Here is a 25141-nt window from a genome sequence, read left to right on the forward strand (position 1 = left end):
CGGGCCGGCAGTAATGGTGCCGTCGCCCGTGCCGCCAACCAGGACCAGATTCAAGAAGAAGGACCGAGGAAGGAGGGGTGGGCCCGATATTGAATGGTGTCACGTGCGCTGGGGCGACGTCGTATCCGGGGCATTTCGTTGAACACGTGCCGTGCGCAGAGGCCAAGGAGCCACCGAGAAAAAGGCGACGGCGTTATTTTAAAAAGCCATTTTGCGCTGGATTATGGCGTCACGCTTACGCGGAGATTCCCTCGCGCACTGTAAGGGGCCGGGGCGATGCAAAGCGCTGCGCACGGAAAGGCGTGCGCGGCCAGTGACGGGAGAGGGAAGGGCAGGGGGGGATGGGTTACCGACAGCGCGATGATAGAGAGATAGATAGATAAGACGGATAGATAGATAGATTAGATAGATGATAAATGAGAGGGGAAGGAGAGGGAGAGGCGTGTCGCAGAGGGCGGGCGGCGACTCGACTCTTGCTCTCCTCTCACTGGTCTTCTCGTTGCAGTCGTTCGGCTCCCGACGCGGAAAGGGCGGGGGGAAGGGGGAAGACAGGAAGAAGGAGAAGAAGAAGAAGAAAAAGGCTGGGCTTCGGATTTCCCCGCCGGCGGCGCGGGCGATCACTTGCGATCATGACGGCGGCGGAAGTGGCGGCGGCTGCGAATCTGCTTCCCTCGAGATAAGGACCGGATCGGCCCAATTGTCTCCTCGGACGACGGATTGATTGATAATCTGTGGCCCTGTCGCCGTCGTACCCATCGCTCGGAGCTTGCCTCTCTCCGCGCTCGGGGGCGACAACCAGGCCGTGATGAAGCGGGCGGATCTGCGGCGGATCCGACGAGCACGCCGCTGATCGGCCACCGTTGTTGAGCGGAGTTTCGAGGAGGGTGCGGCTCGCCGAGGCCGAGGCGCGGGGTCCCGAATTCTCCCGTTTCGCGACCGCGATTTAGGGTTTTCATCGGACCCCGAATTCGCTGCAATCCTCGCGGGCATCAATCCTGTCGGGCATCGCCGTGGGTTGGGGGAAGGAGGGTAGGGAGAGAGAGAGAGACAAGTCCAAGACAGAGGGGCGGGCATGGGCAGCGGGGGGCACGAGCTGGGAGGGCACTTTGTGGAGCTGGCGTCGTACCAGAAGCTGGAGGGCACGAACATGTCGGTGGACAGCATGGGGAGCCTGCAGACGAACACGCCGGGGGGGTCGGTGTCCATGTCGGTGGAGAGCTGCGGGTCCAACAACTCGCACGCGCTGATCCTGCCGGCGCGCGGGCTGCCGGCGGTGCCGAGCGGCAACTTCTCGGTGGGGCACAGCATCCTGCGGCCGGGGCGGGTGTCGCACGCGCTGAGCGACGACGCGCTGGCGCTGGCGCTGCTGGACCCGCGGTTCCCGACGGAGGGGCTGGAGAACTACGACGAGTGGACCATCGACCTGCGGAAGCTGAACATGGGGATGCCCTTCGCGCAGGGGGCCTTCGGGAAGCTGTACCGGGGCACGTACAGCGGCGAGGACGTGGCCATCAAGCTGCTGGAGCGGCCGGAGAACAACCCGGAGAGGGCGCAGCTGATGGAGCAGCAGTTTGCGCAGGAGGTGATGATGCTCGCCACGCTCAAGCACCCCAACGTCGTGCGCTTCGTCGGCGGCTGCCGCAAGCCCATGGTCTGGTGCATCGTCACCGAGTACGCCCGCGGCGGCTCCGTCCGCCAGTTCCTCATGAAGCGCCAGAACCGCTCCGTGCCGCTCCGCCTCGCCGTCAAGCAGGCCCTCGACGTCGCCCGCGGCATGGCCTACGTCCACGAGCTCGGCTTCATCCACCGCGACTTGAAGTCGGACAACCTCCTCATCTTCGCCGACAAGTCCATCAAAATCGCCGACTTTGGCGTGGCCCGGATCGAGGTCCAGACCGAGGGCATGACCCCAGAGACCGGCACCTACCGCTGGATGGCTCCGTAAGTCGCGTCTACTTGCTCTGCTCTCTCTATCGTTCTCTCTCTCCCTATTGTTCTCTCTCTCTCTCTCTCTCTCTCTCTCTCTCTCTCTCTCTCTCTCTCTCTATCGTTCTCTCTCTCTCTATTGTTCTCTCTCTAGTGTTCGTCTCCGTTTCTTGTTATCGCGGCGAAAATGCTGATACAGCGATGAAACTGTAGGGAGATGATCCAGCACCGGCCGTACACCCAGAAGGTGGACGTGTACAGCTTCGGGATAGTGCTGTGGGAGCTGATAACGGGGATGCTGCCGTTCGCGAACATGGCGGCGGTGCAGGCGGCGTTCGCGGTGGTGCACCGGAACGTGCGGCCGGCGATCCCGGCGGACTGCCTGCCGGTGCTGGGCGATATCATGAGGCGCTGCTGGGACGCCGACCCCGACGTGCGCCCCACCTTCTCGGAGGTCGTCTGCATGCTCGAGCAGGCCGAGTCCGAAATCCTCAACACCGTCCGCAAGGCCCGCTTCCGCTGCTGCCTCTCCCAGCCCATTACCATCGACTGAAGCATCTCTCTACTGCTTGCTCCTTGTTCTCTCTCTCACTTCTCTCTCTCACTTCTCTCTCTTCCCTCCTCTCTCTAGCCTAGCCCTGAAAAAAAAGACTTGTGAGCTCTTCACTTTTTCTTCTGCTGACGGACGGACGTACGGACAGAAACGCAGACAGACAGACCTACGGACGACCGGCTGGCAGAGACTCGAGAAGAGGAGGCGGCTCCCTTTTAGGAAGAGATGATCGCAAGGGGGTTTGGTGGGCATGATGGAGCGAAGAGATGATTCTGCTTGTTTGTGGTGGTGAATTTTCTTGGCTTCTGCTTGTTGAACACGGTTGACCTCGCATGGGAATGCACTTTGATGCCCTGTATAATTAAATGCCGCCTGCTATTTATAACTTTGATGGAGAAACCCCGTAATCAATGTGAGTCTCTTGAGCAGCAGCAAATGGCTCTCAAAACCGGGGGAGTTTTTATTGGGATGCAATCGAATATTGGGGGCGGGGTGGGGGGTTTCTTCACAGAAGTAAAGGGGGAGGAGCCGAAAACAAATCGACAGAGAATGGCTCGTCAAATGGGTTTTTAATTGTGTAAGAAAAAAAAACCGGCCAGGCTCGTCGGAGAGGAATGATGCAATCAACCCGACGGCAGGCGCGTCCCAGCTCAGTGCCTCTTCATCTCCCGAAAGATATTCGCCACGTTGGGCGACAGCCTTGGCAGGATCTTGAAGAGCTGCACGGCAAACGGAGTTGAAAGAAGGGACACAGAGAGAGGGATAGACTCAAATTTGTTGTTTGCAGAGAGAGAAGAGCGTACCCAGAGCTTGACGCAGGCATCGATGACGACGGGAACGAAGCAGACGAAGACGGTGATGGCGGCCTCGTCCACCTGAAATCCGTAATGTTCGAGTATCGCCTCCACCAGCGCCTCCCACCCCGACTCCGAGTGGTACCTGCCGCGCCCATGCACAGCCCACGTTGTTCATCATCCCCATTCGCCGCCCAATACACCACAATAACTCGTACATGAAAAGTCTCGTAAACGCAAGTCATCACAAAACTTACCCCAAAAAAATGTCGGTGATCAGAATGATGAGGAACGCCTTCCCCGTGTCCGATATATTATTTATAATCTTGTATCCTGTAAACTTGAGCAGCGCCACCTGCAGCAGAGCCGATGATCAAGAACAGAAAGATAGATCTAGAGATGAAGACGACGGCGGGTTTGAGGCGGATGGGTTCGTCACCTTGTTCGGATTCAAGTACATGACCAGGAACAGAGTCATGCCGTATGCCATGTCCGACCAGATGTTGGCGAAGGCCTTCCTGTTCTCCAACCTCCATTCGTCTCTGAGCTCTATTCTGATGGCGCGTTGCACGATGATTAGCGAACAAAATAGCAAAATAACGAGCAAAAGAACATCGATCTATTCATCCATTCAATCTTACGCCTTCTCCCGCAGCTCCAGCCAGACCTCCTCGTCTGAGAGCGGCGGTGCTTTGCCGATCTCCTCCTCGAACCGGAATCTTGCCTTCTCCACCTTCAGCGCCTTGATCATCTCGAGTTTCTGATTTCTCCTCACGTCGAATACCTGGGACGCGAGGGGCACCTTCTCCACATAGCTTGCCAAAACAAAAAAGGGGTTGCCTTCGTTCAGTCATTCCGAATGCTCAGAAAGAAGAGAGCCTCGACACTCGTTCATTCCCTCGCTCACCTGTCTAAAAAGGGCATGAGCATGTAATCGTGAACAGTGAAGTCCACGGCCCAGGGCACGATCAAGAGGAAAGCCAAGAATTTTGCCTGCGCACAATTGAAATTTAATTGAACGCCATGGATATTACGCCACCCGGGGATTTCAAGATAATTAACAGAAGATTGGTCAAAGATAAGAAGAAGGACGCGGCAAGGAAAGAGAGGCAGCAAGGGATCAGTACCGAGTTGGTTGAAGCATAGCGGAAAACCTTATCCTCGAACAGGAGTTCATCGTCATAAGTCTTGAACAAGAAATTCTTGACGGCCCCGACCAATTGCTGCTGGGTCTCCGCTGAATCCCCGCCGTCGAAGGTAGACGAAGGCCCTTCTCTTTCCACCCGGCTAGCAGTCTCCTCTTCACGCTCGCGATGGCGATCCCAAGAAGAAGTCTCATCCCCGGGGGAGGGTGTCTCTAAAAGCCAGTCTTCCCAGACGTGCCGCTCGCCGGAATTCCTGGCTTCTTCTTGGGCCTCTCTCAGCTCCGTAATCACCTCCGCCCTCTTCCTCCACGCCTCGAACTTCTCCTCCTCGGACGGCTGCTCCTCGGCCTCCGACGCGCCGCCGACGTCCTCCACCGCGTCCTTCTCCGTCGCGCCGAACCAGCTCTCCGCGTCCTCGTCGTAGAAGAGCTTCTGCCACCACGACTTCTTCTTCTCCCTTCGCCTGGCGTTCGGGACTAGCCGAAGTCGCCGCATCCTCCCCAAATGGGAAACGACGGGGCGCTTCCCGGCGGCCGAGTCGCGAAACAGGCGTTCATCGGGAACGCGGAGGAGGGCGGAACCCCCGGCCAAGGACAACAGAGTGGGGCTCATTAAGAACATGGAGGAAGAGCCACATCTTTTGCCGCAGCAAATCCTCTGTCAGACGCTGAATCGCAGATGGGTCTGGTGGTATCTCCGCTGCGCATGTCCTGAGAACTTGGAATTCAATCCTGCAACTCCAGAAGCATCGCTCATCGAGGCCAACGAGCGAGATCGTGCTCACCGGAACAAGGAACAGGAAAATTAACAAGGCCCAGGGAAGGGGCCGCGTCCTCCTACCGCCCCGGCATTCTACTCTTGTAGAGGGCGGCTCTCCGCGTCAGAGGGAAAACGGAGAACAGCCCATGGAGGAGGAATGCAGAAGAAGCCTCCCGCGGGGATGACCGAAGAAGCCTCGGACGGACTACCCGATACGGACGATGAGAATAGCCGGGATTGCTGATAGCATTCCTTTGCCGCGGGGGAGGAGAAGGGGTGTGGGGGGGGGGGGGGGGCGGTGGAAGCGTCCAAGGAGCGAGGTCAAGGAGAGAAGGGCGAGGGAGGAGGATAGCGGTATCCGGAGCAGCCCACCCAACCCGCAAGCGAGAAAAAGGGGCAAATGGATAAAAAAACTCGCTCCGCCCCCGAGCGACCTCCTCAGGATTCAGGAATGTCGAGCCCGCATCGGGTCGTGAATCGCGATGGGTCGCCGCCCTCGCGCTCTCCCCCGGCCTCCCTCCACCTGTGTTGTTGTCCTCTTCCTGGCCGTTCGAGCGCTCGAGATGATGGTCCTCAAAGATAAATTATATAGCTTGGGGGCTGGGGCTTGGCTGCTTCTCAAATCGGGTTAATAGCACGAAATATCCCAAATTTTTTAAAAAATCTGAGATATAACCTAAACTTTTTTTTTGGCACGGCATATCCCAAACTCTCTGAGTCGACGCCGACATATCCCGGTGATGACGGAATCCACCTGGCAGCCAGCCACGATGGATTCCACGTCATAACGGGGATTCTGCCTGCCAGGTGTTTTCCGATAAGAGAGAGAAGGAGAGAGTGGGGCATTCTAGAGAGAGAAAGAGATGTGTTCTATAGAGAGAGAGAGAGGCATTCTAGAGAGAGAAAGAGAGGCATTCTAGAGAGAGAAAGATAGGCATTCTAGAGAGAGAAAGAGAGGCATTCTAGAGAGAGAAATGGAGAGAGTGGCCTTGTTCCTTGACTACGACGGCACGCTCTCGCCCATCATCGACAACCCCGATCGCGCTTTCATGTCCGATTCTGTGAGTATTCTCTCATTTCCCTGCTCATTCCCTTCTTATCTTCTCTCTCTAGAATGCCTCTCTCTCTAGAACGCCTCTCTCTCCCTTTCTCTCTATCTCTAGAATGCCTCTCTTTCTCTATCTCTAGAATGCCTCTCTCTCTCCTTCTCTCTCTCTAGAATGCCTCTCTCTCTCTTATCGGAAAACACCTGGCAGGCAGAATCCCCGTTATGACGTGGAATCCATCGTGGCTGCCAGGTGGATTCCGCCAGGTCAAAATCTGGTCGGAAATCCACCTGGCAGCCACATGGATTCCACGTCATCACCGGATATGTCGGCGTCGACTTAGAGAGTTTGGGATATACCGTGCCAAAAAAAAAGTTTAGGTTATATCTAAGATTTTTTAAAAAATTTGGGATATTTCGTGCTATTAACCCTCTCAAATCTCAGCGGAAATGTATATGACTAATGAAAAATAAACTTTATTTGTGTGGTACACAGTACACTGGTACTTTTGATATAGTGTCTACGTCAGGGACAGGGAGAGTGAAAATTATAATTTGGGTCCTCTCTCTCTCTATATCCCAGTCTCGCTCTGTCTCTTTCTCTGTCTCTGTCTCGCTCTCTCTTTCCTCTTTCCCTCTCTCTCCTTCTTTCCCTCTCTCTCTCCCTCTTTCCCACTCCCTCTTTCCCTCTCTCTCTCCCTCTTTCCCTCTTCCCCTCTCTCTCTCCCTCTTTCCCTCTTTCCCACTGACCCACTCCCTCTTTCCCTCTCTCTCTCCCTCTTTCCCTCTTCCCCTCTCTCTCTCCCTCTTTCCCTCTTTCCCACTGACCCACTCCCTCTTCCCCTCTCTCTCTCCCTCTTTCCCTCTTCCCCTCTCTCTCTCCTCCTTTCGCAATATATATTTATATCTATATCAATTTCTATCTATCTCCCATGCCAGTGGCTCCTCCTCTCTGTCTCTCGCTCTCTGGTTCCTCCACTCTGTCTCTCGCTCTCTCTCCATCTCTCGTTCTCTGGCTCCTCTCTGTCTCTCGCTCTCTGGCTCCTCCTTTCTGTCTCTCGCTCTCCGGCTCCTCCTCTCTGTCTCTCGCTCTCCATATCTCTATCTCTCTCTATCGTTGTCTATCTCTCTCTATCTCTCGCTCTCGTTATCTTTATCTCTCGCACTCTCTCTCTCTCTCTCTCGCTGTCTGTCTCTATCTCTTCATCTCTCTCTCTCTCTCTCTCTCTCTCTCTCTCTCTCTCTCTCTCTCTCTCTCTCTCTCTCTCTCTCTCTCTCTCTCTCTCTCTCTCTCTAAGGCTCTAACTAGAGAAATTGACGAAGAGAGACGAAGAGAATATGTCAAGAATATACTCAAGAGAAATGAAGAAAAGTGGGCGAACAAAGACCTAGTATAGATTGTGGGAAGAAAAGAGGAGGGAGAGAAGTAACTCTTTCGCACCAAAACTCTCGCAGTGGGCTGTGGCAAGTCAACAGCTGTTCCACCAAGTGTCCTGAGAAAACTTCCTAGTTCCGGGAAGGCTTTTTGAAGGTTTTTGAAGTCTTTAACAACTGCACGGGTTAGCAAAAAGATCATTCTTTGATCAGTTCTTTAGCTCGACTGGAAATATTGACCCTTTGGAAATATTGACCCTTTGGAGCATGCTCATTTCCTAGAAAACGATATACAAATGGAAGAGGCTCGCTCTAGAGCAGCTGCAGCTGGTGACACCGATGGTTTTGTGAACATTCTAACTGCTTTACGTGTGTATCAAATGAGCTTTGTGAATTAGATGAAAACATGACCCAGCCACTGTAGCACGGTCCGTCGCCACCAAACAAACAATTGTTGTATTCGTGGCGCTCACACAGAAGGAATGATTATGTTAAGATGTTACTCAAGGGAAACATAGGTTGATGGTGCCTCCCATGCTACTCTCCTAGAATATCTGTTTTTTTTTTGTAAAATTAAGCCTTTGCTCTTTTATCTGCCAAAAATCATTCAGGTGCTTATTTTCTCGTTCTTCTGTGCTAGTCGTTGCAATGGTGGTGATAGGTCTACCAATGCTAGTAAGTTCTTTGAAAACATTAGACACGATGAACACTTATTAATAGGTTTTAGTTATTGATTCATGATTAAACCATCTAGAATCACATGTTACCTACATTGATTCATGAACAAAGTATTTTCCCAATATGCATGGAAAATTGACTAATGGTCACCTAGTTTATTCATTCATATAAATTCAAATTAATTCTTAATTAATGCTCATTTGAGGTGATAAGGTCTATATAATGATTCAATTAATTTGTACTTAAATGTCTGGAGTTTATAATAATATATAGTATTTAAAGAGTAACTTTAAGGGTCTTTTACTAAAATGCTTTAAAATGTGTTTTGATGGATGTTCAAAGCAATCCATGCCTTTATAGGGGTTGTGATCAATCACAATAGGCGCTCAGTATATGATTTGATTTGTCACAATTCTAATTATTAAACCAATCAAATGAGGTCAAATTCAAAAAAATATTTTAATAGTGTTAGAGAATATTTTTATCTTCATGTCATTATCTTCAGCTATTTCAGTCTGAATTTATTGATAATTTAAAAAGATAAACTACATAAATAAAGTACTATCCAATAGCATGGTAACATACATAAAATTTTCAGATTATTTTAAATCTGAAATTCTTTGCCTGACAGCTAGTTTTACTCTTAACGCATGAGAGCTATTTTGAACTTATGACAAAACAATAAATACAAGAATTCAAAATTAAAAGCATTCCTATTTCATATTGTCAAATTATAATTAATACATTTGATGGTTGGATTGTCAATAAATTTCCATTATGCCCTTTCAGATTTCTAAGTCCATATATATTATTTTGAGCTGCCATTTCAAACTCCTCTTTATCATTGCTCTTTGAAAATCACAGACCAAAACCTACAGATCTTTCACTCCCTCAAAAAATTTTCAAGCAGAATTTCAGCATTTCTTTAACAGGATATGTGTTCCTAACATCAATCTGAATCCATAACACTTGGAATCATAACATCAGAGTTATTCATGATTCATAGGAAAGAAGGCTGGCCTCTGAACTTCACACGTCCTCAACCACCTGATAATTTTGATATGTTTAACATAAGCTTTATATTAATTTTGAGATTTGATCAACTTATGAATAGTTTATAGCATTTATACAAATTCCTAGAACTTAGAATCACCTCTTCTTTTGAGTTTTTAAATAATTACAAGGGTCGTGATGGATATTATGCGGCGCGCAGGCTAGCGAGCGGCTATGGCGCCCGTTGGGCGGCCAGGGGGCCCATAGGGGGCCACGGGTGACTGCGGGCTTCCATTGGGCTGCCGCTGGCGACCGTGGGTGCCCTTTTGCCGCCCCTTGGGCGCTCATGGGTGGCCATTAAGGCTCCCCTTGGCCACCCCTGGGAGCCCCGGCTGGGGAGGTGGCAACGCCAATGATGAAAAAATCTTAAATAATATAAATACAAGAATTCAAACTAGTGGGTTCGGTGCCTTGGTTTGTCCATGGAAAATACGTTTCCATGGATGTAGAAGCGTGTCGATCTATTCAAAATCGATCTTTAAAATAAAATGTTGAATGTACCTTTTGGGGAACTCGTTCCACCCTTGACTTTGCCGCTCCGAGACCGTTCTGAAGCCGTTCACGCGTCTGGCCTTTAGAAGTATCCATGCGATCACGTGGCTCTTGGATCTCCACCTCTTCCTCTTCAACTCTTCTTGGAGACTCTCTCCTTGGTTGATGTAGAGAATGAAGAAAGGAAGGGGCTCTGAAGTCAGGCTTGCATGGGCACTTAAAACGAGACCCCTTTCCCTCTTTATATTTCACTTAAGATTTTTCTCAAAAAATCCAAAAGTAAAATATATCTACCAATGTCATTATGACCTTATGTGTGTGACCCTCTATGCCCATGTATTGTTGTACTTAATAACTTTAATAGCCTAATAACAATTATTGACCAACCTTATTAATTAATTATATCAACATATAGATTAATTAAATAAGGGTCGATTTAACCCAATCGTTAAGTTAAGTTTCCAGCCCGTGGGGTGCTAAGCTACACCTCATGCTCTAGACGTTTAGAGTAGTTACGAACTCTCTCATGGAACATTTATCGTCATCACTTACCGTATATGTATAATCCATTATCTGCACGAAACAATCTCTTCTTATACCAAGGGTGGATGATCCCGCCTTGACAACTAGATCATCTCTGTGATGTCGGACGTCGTCGATGGTGTCTTCTGACGGGTAATTCACTAAGTGAATGTGACTACGTGAGTGCAAATGACCTTGGTGGAGTGTACGTACAGAGCTGACGAGTGGGGATTCGCCAAGTTTTGAGCTCCGGAACGGGTGACCGATGACGATGGCGGTGACCTTTTGACCCTCGTCGGAGTGACGACAACGACTACGGTGCCAAATAAAATAATTCTGTAGGGGCTCGCATGTGACGGAAGGGCTCGGCTCGTACCTAGGAAGATGCTCAACTCGTAGTTTTCTCAGAAATCTCTCACCTAATCTAGCCCTTGCGTGGTGGAGTGCAGTCGAAAATATACTAAAACAAGTAATATAATGGGCGAACAAGGGACAACATACCTTGTCAGTGGCGGCGTTCGTCGTTAGAAAATCTGTTAGTGTGCAGACTGGTGCGGGTAGGTAGGTAGAAGCGGGCCGATGGAGAAGGCACTATGTAGCTCGGCAGCAGGCAAGTGCGAAGCTGGAGAGTGTTGGCGGAAGTCGTAGTTGAAAGAGACGATTGAGGGACAAGTGGCGAGGCCGCTCGTAAGAACTGATAAAAATATATGTGGCCGGCAAGCCAATCACACATTCTGCATCTCATTCCATATTCATTAATAGAACATATTCATTATAGTGCACGTGTGATGCTCATAATGAAGTCCATGAATACATGATCGGACTTAGTGAATTATGATGAGATCATAATACGGAGATCACTAGTCTTTAAGCATGTGTTCTAAACATTCCTATTCAAAGGATACGCGAGACGGACATCAAAGTCTCCCTATAGAATAGCATTATCTAGTCTCACTCATATGATGAGTATGGTCGGTCCTGTAGCCATTAGTGTGGCGACACTAAGGATAGATAGTGGGTGCTCTTTAGTGGAAAGAGTTCACTAAATTGATCCGTACGAATCCCTGAATGGTATTATACCGAACTGTCAATCAGGTTGATTCATGTCACGGTTGTGTAAGTGGTCCTTAGACCTGAGACACCAAAGACGTCTTGTAGACGGACGGTTGTACTTTGGCTATGGCCAATGAGTCTCTAATCATGGGATTCTTAACGGTCTTAGTTCGGGTGCATCAAAAAGTACACGAAAGCGATTGAGTGGTCAAGATGGGATCGTCCACCCTCGGTATAAGAGGTGATAGATCAAGGAAGACGATGCAATGAAGTCCTTGGCCAAGGCAGTGAAATGTCAGAGAAGAGTTTTCCGATGATTTCCGAATGCATCAGTACTAACTCGGATGATCGATTAAGGTTTGACAGTTGACCATACCCTAAGTCGTCCAAGGAGCGTCAAGTGGATGAGGGATTATACATACACGGTAACCGATGATGAACAGGTTCCATGAGTCAGTCGATACACACTCATTTATATCTTCTAGGACACGAGGTGTGGCTTGGCACCCGACGTGTCGGAGTCTCAACCTATCGATTGGGTTAAATCGATCCGACGTTAATTAATCTATATGACGATATAGTTAATTAATTTGGAAGGCCAATAAAGGTTATTGGGCCGCTGGAGTCGTTAACTAGACTGATACATGGGCCTAGAGGGTCACACGCAAATGGTCTTTTGGACGTTGGAAGATATACTTAAGTTTTGGGGGTTTTTATGAAAAATACCCACTTAGTATAAATAGGGGAAGGCCCTGAACAAAATTCACCCATGCTAGAATTGTTTAGGGGCCTTTCCCATTCTTCTCCACTCTCCCCACACCCCCCTCTCCATCCCTGATGTGATCAGGACGATGTAACGATGCCGATTGAGATAGAACGGGGCTCGTCTACGAGAAGGAGGAGATCTTATGTGCCGAGAACCGCGTGGATACATCTAGAGGCTGCACACTTGAGCAGCTCGACTCGTCTCGCTCTGGGATTGAAGAAATCACGAATGAGATTCGTGCAAAGGTACATTGTTTCAATGTTTTTGTTGATGTCGTTCGATTCGCAAATAGACTTCCGTTGCGCATCATTTTTTATTTGTTCATCCAGATCTAGGCCTCTAGAACCCATCAAGAACGACCGTGCTCGGCGGATGCAACTATAGCAAGAAGCCGGCGCTAATGGCGCGTAGTAGTGGATTCGTCGAATGAGTTCTATTAGTAAGCGTAGAGTCGAATCATCCAACCCGATCGTCACAAATCGGAGTCACGGTGAAACACCACAGTGGCTGGCAAGCTCGGGCGCCTTGAGGTAATGGGCATGTGGTTGAATTAGTTCGACTGAGTGTATTGACCCCGAGTGGTCGCTTGATAGTCGAGTCTGGCCTCCGTCACGGTGCAAATACAACAAACAATACTCCAACTAAAGATGAATCAATCCGGTCAAATGCAGACTCTTGTGACAGAGCGACAGTGGAATGCGACAGGCGTTGCTCAGCGGTTAAAGGGCACACCGTGTGGAGCGTCTAAAAGTGTCTAGTAGTCTTGCCTTGCGTCGAGAAGAATCAGTCTGTCGATGTGCGTCCGAGCAGTCAAACGACCGTTTGACCAAGAGGGCGTCGGGTGTGGCGCGTGCACTTTTGGGCATCCCAGCTGAAGGTGACGGATTGTGACTCACAACAGGAGGTAAGAATGTCAATCACCCACCCCCCTTGAGGTTGTATGTGGATACATGTGTATTGCAGAATGTGGGGGGATCTGGAATGGGATCTGCGACCATCGACGGCAACCTTGCGACGTCGAGAGACTGCCAACAAATGGAAAGATTGTGTGCTATGCGAATATCACACGGGATATGGATGGGGGAAACTGGCATCGGATGGAGGTATCAAGACGGTATTGATGAGTTTGGCGATGCAAGACACTGATGACATCCCATCATACAGGAAGACTATGGCAATGTTGAATCTTGTGCTTTTCTCTCCCCTATCTTCCTTTGCCCCTCTTCTTTTCCTCCTTCTTCTTCCTTTTTCTCCTTTCTCTCTTCTCTTTTCCTTGAAAATTCTGGAATAACTGCAACAAAACACTTCCAGATCTAGAATGAACGTGGTCACATCATGGCCTTATATAGCTCCATGATGGGCCCCTTAAAATCAGTCCAACGAGGGGGAGTCCAATAAGAGACCCCCCCATTTACAACATAAGTAAAGAATTAAGAGATTAAACTATGTGAAAATAAAATGACAAGGACGGTACGAAAATACGATGATATAGACGCGTTACAACAAGTAGGAGATTGATGGATATTATGTGGCCGTCAAGTCAATCACACATTTCATGTTTATTTAAGTTCATTGAATAAAATATTTATGTTCATTATTATTCTGTGTGATGTTTATAATGAAGTCCATGAATACGTGCAATGACTAAGTGAATTATAATGAGATCATAATACAGGGATCACTGGTCTTTAAACATGTATTCTAAATATTCCTATTCGATGAATAGTCGAGACAGACATCGAATTATCCTGATAGAATAACACTAGTTGATCCTATGGCTATTAGTGTGGCGACACTAAGAACAGATGGTGGGTGATCTTTGGAGAAAGAGTTCACTGAATTGATCCGTATGAACCCCTGAATGGTATTATACCTTAACGTCAATCAGGTTGATTCAAGTCACGGTTGTATAAGTAATCCACTGACCTGAGACACCAAAGACATCTCGTGAGTGAACAACTACGTTTTGACTATAACTTACGAGCCTCTAATCATGGGATTCAAATAAGTTATAGATCGGATGTAGTAAGAAGCTTGTGGAGATGATTGAGTGGTCAAGATGACATCATCCACCCTCGGTATAAGAGGAGATTGAGTCGAGGAAGACGATGCAGAAAAATTCCTAGCCAGGGTAGTGAGGATATTGGAGAAGGCGCTCTCCAATGATCCCCGTTACGCATCAGTACTAATCGAATGACGAATTAGGGTTTGAAGATAAACCATACTCTAAGTTGTTCAAGAGTCTCACGCGGATGATGGATTATACATATGTGGTAACCGATGACGGTAAAGATTCCATGAGAGAGTTCAAGACTACTCGATATCTTCTAGAGCACGAGGTGTAGCTTGGCACCCCACTAGCTGGAAACTTAACCTATCAATTGGGTTAAATTGATCCTTATTTAAATTAAACTATATGTTGATATAGTTAATTAATAAGGTTGGTCAATAAATGTTATTGGGCCATTAAAGTTGTTAACTAGAATGATACATGAGCCTAGAGGCTCGCACGCGTAAGGTCAACAGGGCATTGGTGGATATATTTTACTTTGGAGGGTTTTTGAGGAAAACCTTAAGTGAAATATAAAGAGGGAAAGGGGTCTCATTTGAAGCACCCATGCAAGCCTAATTTTGAGAGCCTCTCCCCGTCTCCACTCTCTTCTCCACTCATCCAAAGAAGAGTGTCTTCATGGTGAGGAGATCTTCTAGACCTTCAAGAAGAGTTGAAGAAGAAGACGTGGAGATCTAAGCGCCGAGTGATCACGTGGATACTTCTAGAGGCCGGACGCGTGAAGAGCTTCAGAACGATCTCGGAGTGGCAAAGTCAAGGATGGAACGAGTTCCCCAAAAGGTACACTCAGTATGTTGATTTTAAAGATTGATTGTGAATTGATCGACCACCCTTCCGCATCCAAGGAAACGTGATTTCCATGGACGAACCAAAGCATCGAACCCAATAGGGTGCACTCGTCTTGACGAATACAAAACAGAAATTAAACAAATGAAAGCAGATAATGAAAATGTGACACGTGCGCTGACATGCTCTACCTAGGGTATTTAAACTGGGGCGTCTTCACGGATGCTTTGGCGTGCCGGTCGCGCTAGACATGGATCAACGGTCATGCTGATGACGATGATGACGGCTCCAATGACATTTCATCGACGTCGTTTGGGCGCACTCCATCACTCTGTAAGCTTCTTACTACATCTGATCTATAACTTCTTTGAATCCCATGATTAGAGGCTCGTAAGTCATAGTCAAAATGTAGTCGTCCACTCACGAGATGTCCTTGGTGTCTCACATCAGCGTATCACTTGTACACCGTGACTTGAATCAACCTGATTGACGTTTAGGTATAATACTATTCAGGGATTCGTACGGATTAATTCAATGAACTCTTTCTCCAAAGAGCACCCACTATATGTTCTTAGTGTTGCCACACTAATATCCACATGATCAATTATACTTATTATATAAATAGGATTAGCTAGTGCTATTCTATCCGGGTAATTCGATGCCCATCTCGACTATCCATCGATTAGGATTATTTAGAATTCATGTTTAAAGACTTGATGGAGCACGAGATCTTGCTCCATTAAGGACGACGCCGAAGCCCACATTGTCGCCAGCGACACCGCCTGGTTGACCCCAGCCAGATCGGCCCACAAAGGTGAAGGCGAAGGTACCCTAGTAACTCTGATTTTTGGGCCATATCCTTGCAACGGCTCTTTCGTTTTCCCCTTTGGACCCCCTTTCTTAAATTAAATGTTTAATTGTGTTTTAAGAGGGGCCACTTTCCAAATTGGCCCCCTTCTTTTGGACCTTTGTTGGGGCCCATCACCTTCCCTACATAAGGGAAGGAGAGGGCGCCCTAAGTTTCTTTTCTTAGAAAGGAATTTTAAATTTTTGGAAGAATCCTCATTTGTGAAAGAGGAAGAAGAAGAAAGGAGAAGGAAGGGGAAGGAGCCATGTCTGATCGGAGCCGCCCTGAGCCACCAGGACGCCGCCAAAGCGCTGCCCGCACAGGGAGTTGCCCAGGCAACCGTTCAAATCGACGTCCGTGTCGTGAATTTTCACATGGCCGCTGCACCTGGTTGTTGTCTTTTCTAGGTTGTCTAGGTCCTTCAGGATCGACCAGGACGCTGCCCAGACTGCCGCCTACGCCCGGGGCCGCATAGGCCATCCAGGTCGCTGACCGCCCAAGCCGGTTGACATGTTCGCACAGTGAACTCTCACCTAGTTGTCACGCCAGGTCATTGTCTTCCCCGGGTCGTCTCGGTCGTTCAAGGGGGTCGAGAGCACTGCCCAGGCAGCCATCTGCACCCTGGGCTGCCCATGCCATTCTGGATGTCATCCTCCCTAGCTGTCGTCTGACGCCGACAACCCGTAGCACCGTCCGCTGCTCCGTCCGCCCGCCCGCACCAGTCTTTCCCACCCGCCGTCGCATACCAACGATCTATAGCACCATTTGAGGCCTCATCGGTTCGCGTCATCTTGTCGACCGCCGACCGACGTCGCCAGGCCCGCTGCTCTTTTCGTGGCCCCGTTTGCCCAGGTCAGCCCGTCCAGCTCGCTGCCCATAATGACACCCGCGGCCCGTACGTCTGCATTCGTCCATTCGACCACCATCCAACGCCGCCAGGCCCACTGCGCCGACAGCGGCCCGTCGCTCGCGCCAGCCCATGCGGCTCACCGTTCGACATTACTCAGCACATCGCGCTGTCCATGGCGTGTTCGCCTGCGCTGGCCCGTTCGACCACCAGTCTACGTCGTCCAGCTCGGTGCATCGTCCGCGGCCCTGTGTGCCCGCTCCAACGCGTCCGGCTCGTCGTCTGACGCATGCTCATGCCTCGCGACCGTGCTGCCTTTCATGGCCCCTTTTTACTCCACTCCTGCTCATGTGTCACCTCTCTTGAGACGCGTTCCGCCGCCAGTTGAGCAATGTCGTGCCCGTCTCTGGCACAACACCTCCATCTTCGTCCGTCGGCATCCTGCATCGACAAGGGCGACAACTCTGGGACGACGTCACCGAAGAGGTACCTCGCTCCCCTAGCCCTCTCATTATTCTATCTTTTGTCGTATATCTTTTCAATTGCACTCCATAGTTCTCGGGATAGATTAGGAGAGAGTATAAACGGACTCGAGACTGCCTATCGAGTGTCTATTCTAGGCACGGGCCAAATCCATCTGTTACGTGAAAGCACCAACGAACTCATTCTGTTCAGCGTCGTAGACTCCGTCGTCACTCTGACGAAGGTCAGGGGTCAACATCATCATCATCAATCGCCCACCCCGAAGCATGGAGTTCAGCGAACCCCACGAGTCGGTGCTTGCACGTACTGTCACTTAGGATTTCATTGCACCACCTAGTCGCATTTCCATAGGTCGACACTGACGGACCACGTCTTCGACAATGTCCGCGTTAAAACTGGTATCTGAGCATCACCTCGGCACCCCTCGGGACGACGTCATTGTATCATGCTGTCATTATAATTCACTAAAGTCCCAGACGTCGTCCTGCATCAAGACTAGTGATAACTATATCATGATCTCATTATAATTCACTAAGTCATTGCACATATACATGGACTTCATTATAAACATCACATGGAATAATAATGAATGCAAATATTTTATTTAATGAACTTAAATAAACATGGTAGTGTGATTGGCGTGCTGGCCACATAATATAAATCAGGTAACATACACTTTATCATGTAACATTTCAAGATGTTTGCATAGTGAAGTACTGCTTTGAAATTTTCTACAACCGATAATGATGTCGCTAAAGTTGCATTTGATTTTTTCTACTTATTAAGTGTTCTGATGTAATTCGATTCAACTTCCACAAACATGTCTGTGAATAAAAGTCTGCGTGAAAATGTACCTTGTTCCATCCTATCGATTCTATGTTTTATGAAATGAACATAAAGGAAGGATAAATGATGAAAACGAAGAACACAAAATACACAGTAGTTTCAGAAATAGTCAGGAAGGGAATAAGGAGAAAAAATGGAGAGAGGAATAGTGGGAGAGGAGAAGAAAAGATGGAGAAAATATGAGAAGAGCAGAGGGTGGAATAAAATAACATATGTGCGACTGGATGAAATTAGCAGAGTGGAATGATAAGTGATGAACAAACAAGAGACGGAGTCAAGAAGAGAACAAAACGAAAAAAATTGAGAGAATATGAGTCGTAGAGGACTGTAGAAATGAAAAACAAATGAGAAAAAAGAAGATGAAATAAATGAAAATTGATATACCTAATCCACAATCAAAATCAACTAACACATTGTAAATTGATTAATAGGAAATATGAGCCATGAAAAAATAATCTAAGAATAACATTGCTCTCTTTTCCAAACTAAATGGGAACGGGAGGTAACTCACTCTTCAGGACATATATTTAAGGGTTAGAATCTCCACTTGTCTATGGCCAGAGTTCCAGAAGCTCTGGCAGAATTCCGGAATTGCAGAAGAATCGCGCCGTAAGGTCTGCTGGCCTTCCGTCATTTTTTTTTCTATTTAGTTTTATAATAATTCACACAAAACCTAACTTTAACACCCCACAGGGCTCTGTGTCAAGTGATGTGTGGTTTCTCCAAAGGGGTGTATGATGTGCTGCTCAATTTATTGAGATCTATTGCACAAATTGCACTACTAGAACTTGACTTATGCATGCCCCGTTATCATATTTTTCTGGCCCTTACGCCAACGAATGATGAAGATTTTTATTTTATTTTTATTTACGTCCTAAATCATATATTTCTGTTAGGTTTATTCAGATTTCAATTGATATTAGATTTTAAATTCGAATGAAAATGAAACTATTGATTCAAATAAAATAACTGATACCTTCCGAGGGAAAACCCAAAACAGATTTTAACAATGAACGAATTGGTCTCCAAAGGGAGGGCCCCGAATCAAAATATCCAATCTCGAGTCCCTCACCGAGTAGACATCGCCTTCAATTGAACCGGACTGTGCCTGCCTGCCTGCCGCCGCTCTCTGCCGTTCTCCGACCCGGATCGGAACCCCGTTCTCTTCTGTCGTAGGCGACTTGCGGAGGCGGTGGTGCACTCGCCGAGGGCACACTCTGCGAGCTCAGCGGGTTCCATTTCCGGCGCGCACAGGCGACAATCGAAAGGTCCGTTCTTTTATCAAACAAGACGGCGTCGCTCCTTGTCCCCCCTTCCTCTCTTTGGAATCGTTGCTTCTTCCATTGTTTCCTCATCTGGCTGCAGAAATCGATCCCGGTCTGCAGAAATGAAAATCTTTGGCCGGCGTTGAGGGTTCAGGTCCAAGACCCTCCTCGTCCTCTCCCCTCGCCTCCGTTGAAAACAAGCCCTAGGGTTTCTTCTTTCGGGGATATGGGGAGCGTGGTGGAAGACGAGCAAAAGGCGTACGCGGAGTTCCGGGAGAAGGTGAGGAGGACGGTGTTCATCGACTGCCTGTCCCCGGCGGCGACGGCGCCGGTCGTGAAGGCGGCGATCGGGCAGTTCGGGAAGGTGCTGAGCGTGCGCATCGTGCCCAAGCTGCCCGAGGCGGCGGAGGGCGGCTCTCTGCCGCAGGGCGCGCTCGTCGAGATGGAGACGGCGGCGCGAGCCAAGGCTGTGCTTCAGGCCACCGGCGACATGCCCTTCATGATCTCGGGGATGCCCCGGCCCATCTCGCCGATGCCCGCCACGGAAGACATGTTCTCGGACCGACCCAGGAACCCCGACCGGCCCAGGATCGCCGCCCGCTGGCTCGACGACCCCGCCGACCCCGACCTGCCGGCCGCCCAGAGGCTCCGCCAGCTCGCCGCCAAGCACGCCAGGGAGCGCGCCGCGATGCTCCAGGTGAAGGAAGAAGAAAACGCGCGCGCAGCAAGTGTCATTTCTTCTTCTTGAACTTTACAATTGAGTTTTGGTTGATGGCGCGCAGTACCAGCTGGAGGAGGAGGAGAAGCTGGAGGGGCAGCAGAAGCAGCTGCTGCGGCAGAGCTACGACAAGTACGAGCTCATCCAGGGCATCATGCAGGACGGCTCCCTACGCCAGCTCGCCTCGTACTACAACATCCGGGTGGGGGAAGACGACGACCCCGGCCTTCCCTAGCTTAGCTAGCTAGCTCCTCTTCCCTGCCTGCCCCCGAACAATTCTGGTGCGAGAAAAGGAAACGGATCCAAGGAAAAAGGGAAACGGAGAAGAAGGTGTCGGTGGCTTGCCCCCTGTTTTCATCCCGTAGTCTAAGGGAAGAAGAAGAAGAAGAAGAAGAAGAAGAAGAAGAGGAGGAGGGGGGCGGCGGGGCGGAGTGCGGGGGCGGCGGAGTAGTTGTCGATCATGATGTTGAAGCGGCAGGCGGGGGTGGAGGGGTCGCGGTCGGTGGTGGCGGCGAGGCCGTCGAAGTCGCAGGCGCGGGCGTCCTGCACGTTCTCCTGGAAGTAGTTGTTGAAGGCGTAGGAGGCGTTCCCCCGCGCGTCCAGGTTGCCGCAGGAGCTGCCGTAGCCGAGGCTCGTGCAGTCGCCGTTCTGGCACGCGTAGGTCACCGCCGCCGGCAGGTCCCGCGCCGTCACCCGCGCCGAGGGCTTGAGCACGCACCACACCCGGTCCAGGTACTTGACCCCCCTGGCCGGCACCAGCCCCGGCCCCGCCGCCTGACCCGGCTGCAGCCCGCCCAGGCTGAGCGCGTACTTGGGCCGGCCGTCGTAGGCGAACACGCCCCAGTGCCGCTCGAAGTTGCCCGGCTGGATGCTCTTTTGGTCCTCGTCGATGAGGCTGAACAGGTACGCCTCCATCGGCCCCGGCCGCAGCGGCGTCCCCCGCCCTGACCGCAGCCAGTTCATGAACCCCTGGTTGAACCTGCCGCCATCCCCCAGCCATTTTTACTCGTGAAGAATCGATGAATTGATGATGATGATGATGAAGAATCGATGATATGATGATGATGATACTTTTGGGCGTTGGCGGGGTTGGCGCTGCGGTAGCCGTCGGTGGGCCAGCCGACCTCGCCGACGAGGATGGGGAGGTCGGGGACGCCGTTGCGGGCGAGGGCGCGGACGAGGGTGTCGTGGTTGGCCTCAAAGACGTTGGCGTAGGTGGTGGAGCCGTCCTGGACGGTGTAGCCGCCGTCGAAGAAGGCGTAGTCGGCGGGGAAGTCGGGGTCGCTGTACAGGCTGATGAAGGGGTAGATGTTGACGGTGAAGGGCGCCCCGGTCTGGGCCAGGAACTGCACGATGCCCACCATCAGGTCGCGGATGTCCGCCCGGAAGTCGCCTCCCGACGGCAGCCCCGTCCCCGACTCGTACACGTCCGCGTTCAGCGGCACCGTCGCCTTCACCGACCCCGCCAGCTTCGCCGCCGCCAGCGCGCTCTGCACGTTCCGCAGCGCCGGGAACGTCGTCCCGATGAAGCTGTTGTTGTACGTCTGCAGGAACGGCTCGTTCCCCACCGCCACGTACCTGCGAGCAACAAGGGCGAGATAATAGGCGGAGAAGACAACAGAAGAAGAAGAAGACCAGAGATTGAAGAAGAAGACCCGAGATTGAAGAAGAAGACAACAGAAGAAGAAGAATGAAGACGAAGACATTGCTCGTCTTGACCTGATGAGGACGCCGTCGTCGAGGTAGGAGGAGACGTTCTGGGAGACCCAGCGCTGGGCGTTGCGGACGTCGGCGGCGAGGGAGGCGAGCATGTCGTTGGGGATGCCGACCATGACCTCGAGGCCGCTGCGGCGGAGCGCGCTCAGGATCGCGCCGTCGGCGTCGAAGAGCTTCACCTTCTGGAAGCCGTTGTCCTTGAGCAGCCGCACCACAATGCCCGGCGGCAGCGGGTTGCTCGTCTGCGTGCCCCAGTTGGCCCCGATTCCCGCCGCCCCCCCCGCCGCGCACGCCCAGAGGCACAGCCCCACCGCCGCCCACCACCGCGCTCCCCCCGCCATGGTCCCCCGCCCTCTCCACCCTCTCTCGATTCCGAGCAGCGCTCCGGGAAGAGGAGGACGAGTCCGAGGAGGGACCTGTTTTGTGCTCCAAAACGGGCAGGCAGGAGAGGGAGATTGTGGCGGCGCTGCGGTAAATTTTGTAACTGAGAAGAAACAACTTATTAGATAAGATTCCCTCCCGGCCGGCTCCCACTGAGGGAGGCGAGCGATGAGCTGTGTGGCCTCTCCTGGTCCCGAGGCATCGAACAGTCAAACGCTCAACAGTACTCAAAAGGGAGAGGCGGTGATGAGGGGGGAGAATTAGGTTTTAATCTGGGAAAAAAGTAAATGTCAATATGAGACTTATTATATTCTTATAACCGGTTGAGTGATGCTGAATTTTTTAGCCATGGGTATTTGGGGGGTATCAGGTCGGAACCCAGTAAGTATTCCAACTAGTGTTAAGTTATGTTTGATTTAAGCATACATAACTCGGAAATTCTGACTTTTGGTATCATTTTCCCTGGATTTTACAAAAACTTGGGATTACATGTATGATGTCCTAGTTTTAAAACAAATTCATCTGATTCGTGAGATTCTATCATGTCGTCAGATCATTGATAACCTGTATATGTGTTCCGAATATTTTTCCCTCGAGTAAACTGGTTCTTTCTCGATTTTGAATAATTCCGTCATTAAACACAAGTTACCGTTTTGTTAACTATATTCTCCCTGAGTGATGTAGAAATTAGGGACATAAATAAATTTCATATTTGCGTGCAAGCAAAAATGATATCGTTAAAATTTGTCCATCTGTTAATATCTAGATGGAAATGATTCTCATTTCGGCATTCTCATTGTAGTCCAGTAAGAATCTTTAGTCAGATATCTATAAGGACGCATGAGATCTGCAGTTTCATCAATGCATCGGCATTTGACTATGCTAAGCAAGTGATGATAATTTAGAAGTCCACTCCGTTGGGAGCATAGAGCAACTTTTATGAATTTTAATCCAACAATTGTCATCACTTGCTTATTGTTTAATGAATTTGCTTCATTTTATAATGAATTATTATTTTAACAAAGTGCATTAAAGAGATCTTTTTTGTCCAATAGAACACACACCACAAGCGCCTCAATTGAGTCGGTAAAGACAAAATCTGTTTATCAAAGTGCTTCTCTGATTGCTCGAGACATCTTTTCAACCATTAAATTTTCATTTAGTTCCATTTTTAGTAACATAGTGAAGAATATTCCATTAATAATGCCAAAAGGGGTGGATGGGATACGTATTTGTTGTTCGAACTCATGTCGATCTACATACAGTATGAAGGTTACAGAGTCAATTGGTTCGAATTCATGTCGTCAGTAATACGAAAGAAAGTTAACCCAGCCTAATGGCTGCCTTTATACACGTAGTCATTGAGCGATTGGAATTGAGAAGGAGAGACAAACTGTGAGTTGTAGGTTGAGAAGTAAAGTGAGTATGTCGATTGATTTCCTTAAATCGGAAACCTCAAAACCCTCTTGGATAATAGCCTAAAAGCCACCTCTTTATCCGCACCCAAAGTTGCACGTTGCACCTAGATCTACAAAAGTTTGACTACAACTAAGACCATTAATGGTGTTGTTGTGAGCAGCTTAAGCAGTAGCTAGCTTGTAAATTACTCTATATAGCCGATGGAAAGTACTTCAGTCATCGGTACCACCTCACAGGAGGCGTGAATACTTCACTATGTTTATAGAACGACGAGGTGCGCTATTTGAAGCACCCCAAGTGCTGTGTTATGTGAATGGGCCTTAACGCTCAAGCCCCATCGCAGCTCTCTGCCATAATTTCATGCCCAAAAAAATTCATCTATAATTTCTGGTTAATTTAGATTATTTATTAATGTTAAAGCAAATTTTGTGTATTATTCTCAATTTTTTGTTCATTAATTATTAACACTCAAATATAATAAAAGATCTTAACATGTAGGTATTAAGACCTTAACGGGTTGACATTACCTTTATTTATTCATGGCATATAGATAATCCCAGTATATGAAAATTTTTACTTTTCCTGATTTCTTGATGTTTGACGTATTTTATTGATTTCAGTTAAGTACTTCACTGTTTTCAGAAAGAAATAGATTAACATATGGCTTGGGAGATTTACTTTGTAATTTATCATGAATTTATCCATTATTGTAAGAGCATTCCCGTTAATTAATATTTTTCATCTAAATATTAAATTAGGCGGTTATTGTCTTGATTATAGATCTACTAAGGCACTTGATTATCCATTAATATATTTAATCGTTCGGTATGGAAAAAAATGTATAATTTATATTATTTCAACTTACAAAATGGGCAATGTGTGACAAAAATTGGGCACATAATGCTAGCTTTGACAGCCCACAACAATCATTGTGCCCAACAGCGCAGTGAAGTCAATAAACAATCACTATGTTAGTCATTTCCATAAATTAGCCATTTTCATCTAAATATTAAGATGTGCAGTTATTGTGTAGAGCATGGATCTACTAAGGCACTTGATATCCATTAGTATATTAAATCATTTGGTATGCTAAAAATAGGATTGTATTATTTAAACCTACAAAACGGGCAGTTTGTGATGAAAATTGGGCACACAATGCCAGCTTTGATACCCTGCAACACCCATGATGCCTCAAACCTCGTTAACATACATAAAATTTAACAACATCTCTCCTCTGTCTATCTTAATTCTTATATCATTTACTATTTTCTCCCTTATCTTAAAAAAATCACATTCACGTCTTCCCTAAATATAATCTCTCAAACTACCAGATCTATCTCTTTTACCCAACACAAAACTTATTAGTCATAACATATTTCCTAATATCTCTCGTCAACTCATTTCAATTAACTCTCAATTAAAAATCCAAACATAATTATTCTACCACTTATTTTAACCTCATCTTCAATTATAATCCATCAATTCATTTCATCATTCTACTTCCAAACTATTCATGATATCTATCAAAATACCACCCCATAAGTGATCTATATGATATCATATATTATCTATCCTTAATTCTTACTTTCCCTAATATCATCT

At 48.6% G+C, this 25141-nt stretch overlaps 4 protein-coding genes across 6 annotated transcripts; 2 read left to right on the forward strand and 2 right to left on the reverse strand.

The window, feature by feature from the left end:
* The first annotated feature begins 424 nt into the window (after positions 1 to 424).
* On the forward strand, positions 425 to 2886 carry LOC144709741 (serine/threonine-protein kinase STY13-like). The gene is made up of 2 exons (XM_078583364.1): positions 425 to 1941; positions 2140 to 2886. Exons 1-2 carry the CDS (start codon positions 1073 to 1075, stop codon positions 2477 to 2479), a joined length of 1209 nt encoding a protein of 402 aa, XP_078439490.1. The 5' UTR covers positions 425 to 1072; the 3' UTR covers positions 2480 to 2886.
* Positions 2887 to 2915: 29 nt separating this feature from the next.
* Positions 2916 to 5750, reverse strand: LOC144709740 (CemA-like proton extrusion protein-like protein). Its single transcript, XM_078583363.1, has 7 exons — positions 4401 to 5750; positions 4181 to 4266; positions 3915 to 4088; positions 3713 to 3827; positions 3531 to 3628; positions 3283 to 3418; positions 2916 to 3198 (listed from the first exon to the last, which is right to left on the reverse strand). The coding sequence occupies exons 1-7, from the start codon at positions 5037 to 5039 to the stop codon at positions 3130 to 3132; spliced, it is 1317 nt and encodes a 438-aa protein (XP_078439489.1). The 5' UTR covers positions 5040 to 5750; the 3' UTR covers positions 2916 to 3129.
* A 13333-nt stretch (positions 5751 to 19083) lies between these two features.
* On the forward strand, positions 19084 to 20352 carry LOC144709750 (RNA-binding (RRM/RBD/RNP motifs) family protein). 3 transcript variants are annotated; one of them, XM_078583379.1, is made up of 3 exons: positions 19084 to 19308; positions 19426 to 20002; positions 20088 to 20352. In XM_078583379.1, the coding sequence occupies exons 2-3, from the start codon at positions 19532 to 19534 to the stop codon at positions 20256 to 20258; spliced, it is 642 nt and encodes a 213-aa protein (XP_078439505.1). In that variant the 5' UTR covers positions 19084 to 19308; positions 19426 to 19531; the 3' UTR covers positions 20259 to 20352. The 3 variants fall into 3 exon arrangements, with proteins under 3 accessions (XP_078439505.1, XP_078439503.1, XP_078439504.1); XM_078583378.1 differs by having other exon boundaries at positions 19085 to 19308; positions 19406 to 20002; XM_078583377.1 differs by having other exon boundaries at positions 19084 to 20002.
* LOC144709749 (glucan endo-1,3-beta-glucosidase 6-like) lies at positions 20306 to 22223 on the reverse strand. Its single transcript, XM_078583376.1, has 3 exons — positions 21743 to 22223; positions 21095 to 21601; positions 20306 to 21002 (listed from the first exon to the last, which is right to left on the reverse strand). The coding sequence occupies exons 1-3, from the start codon at positions 22078 to 22080 to the stop codon at positions 20390 to 20392; spliced, it is 1458 nt and encodes a 485-aa protein (XP_078439502.1). The 5' UTR covers positions 22081 to 22223; the 3' UTR covers positions 20306 to 20389.
* Positions 22224 to 25141: the final 2918 nt, after the last annotated feature.

The sequence above is a fragment of the Wolffia australiana genome, chromosome 11, assembly GCF_029677425.1.
Source record: "Wolffia australiana isolate 7733 chromosome 11, ASM2967742v1".
In the NCBI taxonomy this organism is placed as follows: Eukaryota; Viridiplantae; Streptophyta; class Magnoliopsida; order Alismatales; family Araceae; genus Wolffia; species Wolffia australiana.